At 41.4% G+C, this 9,332-nt stretch overlaps 1 protein-coding gene across 6 annotated transcripts; it reads left to right on the plus strand.

The window, feature by feature from the left end:
* Positions 1-1,493: 1,493 nt before the first annotated feature.
* smpx (small muscle protein X-linked) lies at positions 1,494-6,225 on the plus strand. Of its 6 annotated transcripts, none has more exons than XM_078560530.1 (4): positions 1,494-1,710; positions 2,887-2,948; positions 3,125-3,211; positions 5,799-6,225. In XM_078560530.1, exons 2-4 carry the CDS (start codon positions 2,913-2,915, stop codon positions 5,925-5,927), a joined length of 252 nt encoding a protein of 83 aa, XP_078416656.1. In that variant the 5' UTR covers positions 1,494-1,710; positions 2,887-2,912; the 3' UTR covers positions 5,928-6,225. The 6 variants fall into 6 exon arrangements, with proteins under 6 accessions (XP_078416656.1, XP_078416658.1, XP_078416655.1 ...); XM_078560532.1 differs by lacking the exon at positions 1,494-1,710 and adding an exon at positions 1,894-1,917; XM_078560529.1 differs by lacking the exon at positions 1,494-1,710 and adding an exon at positions 2,195-2,387.
* Positions 6,226-9,332: the final 3,107 nt, after the last annotated feature.

Genomic DNA, 9,332 nt, shown 5'->3' on the forward strand with positions numbered 1-9,332 from the left:
TTACTTTACTGATGATTGAGAGGAGACTGATGGGGTGGTAATTGGCCAGGTTGGATTTGTCCTGCTTTTTGTGTACAGGACATTCCTGGACACTTTTCCACATTGCCTGTTAGATGCCAGTATTGTAGCTGTACTGGAACAGCTTAGCTAGGGGCACGATAAGCTCTGGAGCACAAGTCTTCAGTACTATTGCCAGAATGTTGTCAGGGCCTTTAGCCTTTGCAGTATCCAGGGCCTTCAGCTATTTCTTGATATCACATGGAGTGAATTGAATTTGGTTGAAGACTGGCATCTGTGATGCTGGGGACCTCCAGAGGAGGCCGAGATGGATCATCCACTTGGCACTTCTGGCTGAAGATTGTTGAAAGTGGTTCAGCCTTATCTTTTGCACTGCTGTGCTGAGCTCCTCCATCATTGAGGGTGGGATATTTGTGGAGCCTCCTCCTCCAGTGAGTTGTTTAATCATCCACCACCATTCATGACTGGATGAGGCAGGTCTGCAGAGCTAAGATCTGATCCGTTGGTTGTGGAATTGCTTAGCTCTGTCTGTCACTTGCTGCTTATGGTGTTTGGCACATAAGTAGTCCTGTGTTATAGCTACACCAGGTTGACATGTCATTTTTAGGTATGTCTGGTGCTGCACTTGGCATGCCCTCCTGTACTCTTTATTGAACCAGTGTTGATCCCCTGCCTTGGTGGTAATGGTAGAGTGTGGGATATGCAAGGTCATGAGGTTACAGATTGTGCTTGAGTACAATTCTGCTGCTGCTGATGGCCCACAGCACCTCATGGATGCCCAGTCTTGAGTTGCTAGATCTGTTTGAAATCTATCCCATTTAGCACAGTGGTAGTGCCACACAACACGATGGAGGGTATCCTCAATGTGACGGTGGGACTTTGTCTCCACAACGACTGTGCGCTGGCCACTCCTACTGATACTGTCATGGACAGATGCATCTGCAGCAGGCAGGTTGGTGAGGATGAGGTCAAGTATGTTTTTCCCTCTTGTTGGTTCCCTCACCACCTGTCGCAGACCCAGTCTATGTCCTTTAGGACTTGGCCAGCTCAGTCTGTGGTGCTACCGAGCCACTCTTGGTGATGGACATTGAAGTCCCCCACCCAGGGTATATTCCGCACCTTTGCCACCCTCAGTGCTTCCTCCAAGTGGTGTTCAACATGGAGGAGCACTGATTCATCAGCTGAGGGGCGGGTACATGCTAATTCGAGCAACTGTGATTGTTCAAAGCATTCCTGGTAAGGCCCGGTGTGAAAAAAGGCAAGCTTGGAGAGAGTTAGGTTGCAATGTAAAGTACTCTTTCTGGAATAACTTGTTTTAAAAAGGCAAGGTTTGATGATACATGGTTTCCTAGTTCAGGGGGTTTGACCCATGCACATTTGACTCTTCCAGTTAAAAGGGCAAATACTAACATGGAAAAAGCAGCCTCTGCCTGTCAGGCGCTATTTTTAGTTGGAACAACTGTCAGCCACGTCAGGAATCTTTTCACAAGCTGCCTCCAAACTAAACTGATGCACAGTCCTAACTATCTTCTTCGATCGACTTCTGCCCTGTCCAAAAACACCCAAGTCATTTCAACCTTCAACTTCACCAACATCAGGAAATAATATCCAGCTTCCATCTGTTGGTTTGGGAAAACAAACAGAGAATAAAAGGCTGCACCAGTCAAAATAAAAAGCGACTGCCAGTTACAGGTAAGGTTCTGGAAAGTTTTGCCTACATTCTGCTGTTGTCTATTGGTGTGGTCGGGGGTCAAGTGGCATGTTTGAGAAGTTGAACAATCAGACTGGATTAGTGTCCCGTTTGTTGGGGGAGAGAGAGCAAAAGGAAGAGCCTCCCACAGCTCAAGGAGAAGGTGACATGAGAGTGACCATTATAACTGGGGAGCTGCTTTTAGAAAGGTGACCCTTTCTGTCTCTCGCTAGCTCTGGCTTTGTGTGTCTTTGTGGGACTGACTTACCTCCAGAATTGGACAAGGGCTCGGCGATAGTGGAAGCGCCAGGTCCAGTCCTGTGACTGTGACGTGACTGTCCCAAGAAAGAGACATTGACCTTTCAGCAGCACTGACCGGCTGTAACTGCCCGAACTTTCAAACATTGATGTCGTGACTCATCCAGATGCAATCCGCGCTGGACTCCAATGCTTATTCTTAGGAGATGATTCTCCTGTTGTTAACACCGCGAGCATCAATCCGTCTGGTCCCTTTGCTCTGTGTTAGGCAGTGCAACCCGTGTCCCAGGATGTTAACGCGAGAATAGTTAATATTGCACGTTATTCAGTGAAAGTTACTATGAGGTTGTCAATGGCAGTTTTATTTGAATTGCACATTTCTCTATTTCGTACAGTAATTTCAATAAACGCCATTCAGGGGGTAATATTATCCCTACCTCATCTAGGGATAGCTGAGATTTTAATAACACGCCACTGTTCGCTGGATGTCAACTGCCATAGGATTTGTTCCCTCCCTATTTATTAATGTCTATTTTTATATTACTGAAATAGCTGTGGAAATAGCACGCAATCATCGGCACAAAAGAACCAGCAGGATTATTTAGTGTGTTTTGAGTTTTCGTTGGTTGCTGTAGCTGGTTTAAATAAAGGAAAACATACTTTCGAATGTTTTCAGACAGTACTGAGAATATCGTTTTGGTGTTTGTTAAAGATTCACTCAGATCTGAGCGAACAGAGGCTTGAGTGTTTATGTTCTGTGTCCCTGTAAGAGGTATCTAGGCAACATTGAAATGGACACTGAAAGATTATCCTGAGTGAGGCTACTAACAATGTTACAGCAATAGAGTTCGTTCCAGCTCAGCACTGTACAACTTCCACATTCTGGATGTTTGGATTTAATTGTCTTTTCTCGTTTCTAGCGGGAAATCAAGCTTCCCTCTACACAATGTCCAAACGAAGCTCCAATGTCAAATCTATTCAGGTGAGACGAATATTCCTTAGAATTTGGCAGTTGATATATTATCAGATATTCTGTGTCCAGGGGCGGAAAGGTGACATTATCACGACCCGATCTTTTACTATTCTATCTGGGGTCATTGTAGGCTGTCACAATTGCTAGTGGATAATAACAGGTTGTTTCGTCTGATCCAATTGCAGGCCAACATAAACATCCCCATGGGCGCCTTTCTGCCTGGAGCTGGACTTCCCAGCAAAAGAAAAGAGTGTCCTTTAGAACCTGATGAGGTGAGTGAAAGTGAATAATAGTAATGAAAGGAAGAGACCACTTGTCTAATCAGCACTCTCTTCTCATGCAGTATAAATTGTTGCTCCCTTTACAATTAATATTCTTGCAAATCTGTCCTGATGAGTGCAAGACAAAACACTTTAACGGCTCGTATATAACTAGCTTCTTCCATCACTTCAGGATGCCCCAAAATATTGTACTATTGTAGTGTAGGAAACTCCACCAATTAACAAGCAGCAAGGTCCCACAAATAACAACGTGACCATGACCAGATAATTGATAATCGTTGACAGATAATTATTAGCCAGGACACTGGGGAGAACTGCCCTGGTCTTCCACAAATGGATCTATGAGATCTTTTACACCCAACTGAGAGGAGAGACAGGGCCCCATGTTATCATCTCACCCAAATGACAGTGAAGCACTCCCTCAGCACTGCTCTGAAATGTCAGCCTACATTTTGTGCTCAAGATCCAAAACCCACAACTCCAGAGGCAAGGATGCTCTGAGTGAACCATACTGGCAAGTAAATGCTAATTGTAGAGCTATAGTAATAGCTAGAGAGTGGTGAAAAATTTGGAGTTGCCAATGGTGTGTTTTGGAATTAGCCACGACTGCTAAAATAATGCCAAGAAATAAAATATACCAGAAGATTTTACCTCACTCTATGATTCACCAGTGTGAAAGAACACTGGAACGGTGCACACCTGGATTGTGTGAAGTTCGCTTTTTAATCAACAATTTTACTGTTGTGTTTAACCTCACAGGGCTCTTGTCAGGGAAGCCTCGTCCCTTTATTAAATACTGTATTTTATAAGTTTGGGCAAGAACATGCTACAGTTTACAAAGTGAAACATCCTTTCAGTACAGAGAACTTGTGCACCAGTACAGGAAAGAAAGGCACACATTTATATAGTGCTGTTCATGGCCTCAGGGCTCAAACTGCTTTACAGCCAATGAGGTACTTTTAAATTATAATCATTATTGTTATATAGGGAACATGGCAGACAATTTGCTCATTGCAAGTTCTCACAAACAGCAATCAGATAATCTGTTTTAACAACAACTTGTATTAATATAATATCTTTAATATAATTAAATGTCCCAATTCCCTTCACAGGAGCATGATAAAACATAATTTAACACGGTATCCATAAAGAGATATGATAGCAGATGATCATAAGCTTGGTGGAAGACATAGGTTTTAAGGAGCATTTTTAAAGAGGAAAGAGAGGCGGAGAGGTGGAAAATTTTAGGGAAGGAATTCCAGAGCTTAGAGCCTTGGCAGATGAAGGCATGGCCACCAAAGGCAGAGCAATTAAAATCATGGATATTCAAGAGGTGAAACTTAGGCAAGAGAGCAGACATTTTAGAAGGTTGTGGCACTGGAGGAGATGGGGAGGGGTGAGGCCATGGAGGGTTTTGAAAATAAGTATGAGGCTTTTAAAATTGAGACATTACTTAACCGGGAGCCAATGTAGGTCAGCAAGCACTAGTGATGGATGAACAGAACTTGGTGCAAATTAGGCCAAGGGCAGCAATATATTGGATGACTTCAAGCTTACAGAAAGCAAAACATAGGAGGTCAGCCTGGAGTGCATTAGGATAATCAAACTGTACAGGCAACAAAGGCATGAATGAGGGTGAATCAGTGAGACAGTACCTGAGGAGAAAGAATCATTAACAATATCTAATATGAGCTAACATATGAGCCAAGAAGAGCAAGAGCAGGAAGGGAAGTTGGTCATCAGTTTAGTGGGAATAGAGTCAAAGGATGAGAAGGTGGGTCTCATGAACAAGATGAACTCAGAGAGGTCACGAGAGGTGATACTCGAGAAAGGAGCAAGTTCAGGGCTAGGGCAGGGTGGAGCCTTAGAAGAGGCTTGGCCCTGCGGGAAGGAAGGGAGGTGGTAGAGACAGCTGATGGGATGGTCTCAATTGTAGTGACCAAAAAGTCCATGAATTCCTGCACTTGTTTGAGGTGAGGATGGAGGAAACGGAGGGGAGAGATTTAAGAAAACAGTTGGCAGTAGGCGTACAAATCCAGGATTATCTTTATATTCCAGGATGATTGTGGAATAGTGAACAGTTTTGGCAGGTGAGAGTATTACCCTTTAATGCTTTATGTGGTCTAGCCAGATCTAGTGGTGAATGGCTAAACCAGATTTGTTAGTTGAGGGATAAATATTGCCCAGGACACTGGGGAAAACTCCCCATTTCTTCTTTCAAATAGTGCTGAGAGATCTCATCTCATCTCATCTGAAAACCACACCTCTGGCAGTTCAGAACTCCCTCAGTTCTGCTCTGGAATGTCAGCTTAGATTTTGTGCTCGGATTTTGCACCTCTGGAGTGGCACTTGCTATGACTCAGAGGCGAGAGTGCCACCACTGAGCCAAAGCTTACACTATTCCAGGAAGCAAAGGCTTGAACTCACAACCTTCAGTGGTGAGAGTGCTATCGCTGTGCCAAAGTAGAAATGTAAGCATCGTTAATAGATTGACATTTAGACCAGGAAGAAACAGGGTGTGAGGTAAGGTAATACTATGTTCTTTTCTGAAGTTTAGTAATGGTTTCGTCTGATACAGGGGGCGTGCAGTAAATCAGAGGAAAAGAAAGAGCTGCCGGGAGCAGTGAAGTTACCAGGACCTACAGTCAACCTCAAGCAACTTCAGGATGCCAAGAGTGAGCTCAAATTTGTCCCCAAGGTTGAGTAAAAGAGATGTGGGCCCAGCTTCAGAAATGTCTATTAAATGACTTTCACTTTGGGCCACTGCTGCTTGTGCAGAATGTCAATGGATAACTCGCATGGCCCAACATTTTATACAGATCTACCGGCTATGATAGAATAACCCAGCAATTTGTACAAAATACTTCCTTTGCTATGATTACCTCCATTATTGTAAAATCAATGTTTGCCTGCCACTCATATTGTTTTCTTAAGAATGTAATTATAAAATATTATATTATAAGGTAATTACAATTTATTAAACCAGAAATCCTGTTAAATTCAAATCTTTAGTGTTTGATAAATCATGTTTTATTAGAATGTGTGGGTGTTAGATTAGTGAATGTTTTAGTTAGGATGTTAAAATATTACACATGGACTGACTGCTCAATCCACAACTAGTTTCTCTGATACAAATCTACTGAATAATGGCACAGCAATAAACACTGCACTCAAAGCCCAACTCCTATAGTTACATTTCTACTTGTTTGTTGTTCAATGTGATGAGTGTGGACACAACTCATATTACAAGACATCCTGGCCCTCTAGACTGAACACTTCATCACTAATGTGATTGCTGGGATTATTTCATATATGACGACAGTAACACTTATTTAGGGACATGAACTGCTCTACTAACTGTAAAATAACCATTCTAGACCATAGGTCATTAGTATCAGAGAACTAGAGCTTTCCAAACTCTGATAGATTTTAGACATTAACTCAGCCGGCCATGCAGAGACTGTTGACTAGTTCCATTACTACCCTATTGCACTCCACCTCACTATTTACTGGGTACTTCCCTGGGTGGTCCTAGTGTTGGCCAGAATCAGGCAGGTGCCTCATAACTATGCAACTCAGGGTCCCATAAGTACATGGGATCCTGGTGCAACTTTAGGGACAACTAGGCAGAATGTGGGTGGAGTATATACCAGGTCTCTGTTCTGATGGTGCTCATTTTGCACCTCACTATAGTTGAATTTTAACCCCAGTGTGACAGCCTATGTTTCAAGGCAAAACAAACACAGAATTACCTGGAAAAACTCAGCAGGTCTGGCAGCATCGGCGGAGAGATAAGAGTTGACGTTTCGAGTCCTCATGACCCTTCAACAGAACTGAGTAATATTAGGAGAGGGGTGAAATATAAGCTGGTTTAATAATGAAAACCATTATTTTTAAATCTATACCTTTAATGCCCTGTTAGTCTTTCCAACCCACCCCCACTAGAGCTGTACCTTGAGTGTCCTGCCGTCCATTCTTAATTAGCACATTCGTTTAGATAATATCACCACCTTCAACACCTCTTTGTTCCTTTGTCTGTGACATCTTTTGATTATCTGCTCCTATCACTGCTTGCTTGTCCCTACAACCACCACCGCCCCCCCCCCCCGAAACTTCTCTCCCCCCACCTTAAACCAGCTTATATTTCACCCCTTTCCTAATATTACTCAGTTCTGTTGAAGGGTCATGAGGACTCGAAACGTCAACTCTTTTCTTCTCCGCCGATGCTGCCAGACCTGCTGAGTTTTTCCAGGTAATTCTGTTTTTGTTTTGGATTTCCAGCATCTGCAGTTTTTTGTTTTTATCTCTATGTTTCAAGGCATCTTGTTTATCATTCATTGATGTTTATATAGCAACTGGTAAAGGTGAGAGGCCTATACATTCAAGTGGTACTTGGGTGCTCTGATGTGGGAGGTATTGTAATTTTCTCGAAACAGATGAGGGTGGAAAGGCCTCCTTCATTTGTGCTTATTTAATAGATAAAATACAATACATGAAAATCATAGCCCTGGTGAACATTTCATGTGCAATTTATGACAGAAAATCAAGTGATATGCAGCAGCAATGTTTCTGGGAGCTTATTTACCTGCTACCGCCCAAGAGATGAAAGTTTGAGTTTATTAAATAATTTTAAATGACATTTTTATTTGACAAAGGCAAATTATGGAAGAATAGTCATCTTAAAAAGAGCTTGAAAAAGAGACTTTTCTTGTAGGCTATTTTCCAGAATGCTGATAAGTAACTGAAAAGTTTTCTTGCCCTATCTGATTCAGTATCTTTTGATGAAATAAACTTTTTTCAGTAAGAAAAATATGTGAGGTTAAATTTGGCATTTGGGGGCATCTGCCTCTTAGGTGCTCTGGTGTGAATGTAACATATTTCAAACATGAGTGCAGCTGAAAATCAAGAGAAATTGATATTTGTATTTATATACTGCCTTTCACAAGCTCACAACATCCCTAAGTACTTTACAGCCACTGAACTACTTTTGAAGTGGTCACTGTTGTAATGTAGGAAATGGTTTTAGACAGTCAACTATTAAGACTCCAGTATGGTTGGCCACATCTATGTAGACTGTTATAACTCTCTAAATACTTTTATGCTTTCAAACATAACATATGACAAATACATTATTATTTTCACAAGACGCAGTAGTCATGGGTTAGACAACTTAGAAAAATAAACAAAACGAAGCACAGTGCAAATTAAATAGTTGACCGAAGGAATAAAATATTTTTACACATAGACTTTTAAAATATTTTTGATTTGCCATTTCCACTTCCCTCCTGAGGCATTGACTCCTCACTGAGGTGCCATTTGATGAATGATGATTACTTTATGTTAACTAGCCTTTATTCATGCGCGAATTATGACAATGGGTGCAGGCAGCCTATTTGACATGGTGGGGTTGAATGGATTCAGCATGTATAACTCAGGTCTTTTTGTCACTCAATGCCCACACAAGTGTCATTAGATAAAAATCAAGGAAGAAACTCAGCACAGACTGTGACTGAACCATGGCATTTCCCTGGTCTGTAGACCCCCACAATTCACTAGGTAAACTTACTGAGGTCAGTAGGGTATAAATTTGTTTTTAGGTGCCATTGCAAAAAGGGTGATTGTGAAAGGCACATTTTACACTCCATTTGATTTTCTTTTCTATTCAAGTAAATGGGGAGTGCAAAATGGGCTGTTGATTCACTATCACTTGTATTAGTACCCAAGTTGAATTTATGCCCCCATGAACTTCGAGGAAATCTAGATTGGCATAAGTACGCCAACACTCATTGCATTGGTCAATAGCTATCAGTTCAATCCAGTGTTTGTATTTCTACACTTGAATTCCCTTGTCTTAATTTTCTATGAATGAATGAAAAAAATGACATTTTTATACCATGAAATGTGAAAAGTTTGGAAAAATCATCTATCTTTGTTATAAAGACATTTAAAAAATTATGTCCATACACAGTTAATCACATTATATCTAAGCATTTTATTATAACTAAATAATCTCCAACTTCTCATGAATAAAATGTATGGGTTTATAATAACAGGTCTGGAGCTATATATTAATAAATTTAAACAGAAATATTATTATTAATTGTAATGAGAA

Source organism: Cetorhinus maximus, chromosome 16 (genome assembly GCF_964194155.1).
Source record: "Cetorhinus maximus chromosome 16, sCetMax3.hap1.1, whole genome shotgun sequence".
NCBI classification, from domain to species: domain Eukaryota; kingdom Metazoa; phylum Chordata; class Chondrichthyes; order Lamniformes; family Cetorhinidae; genus Cetorhinus; species Cetorhinus maximus.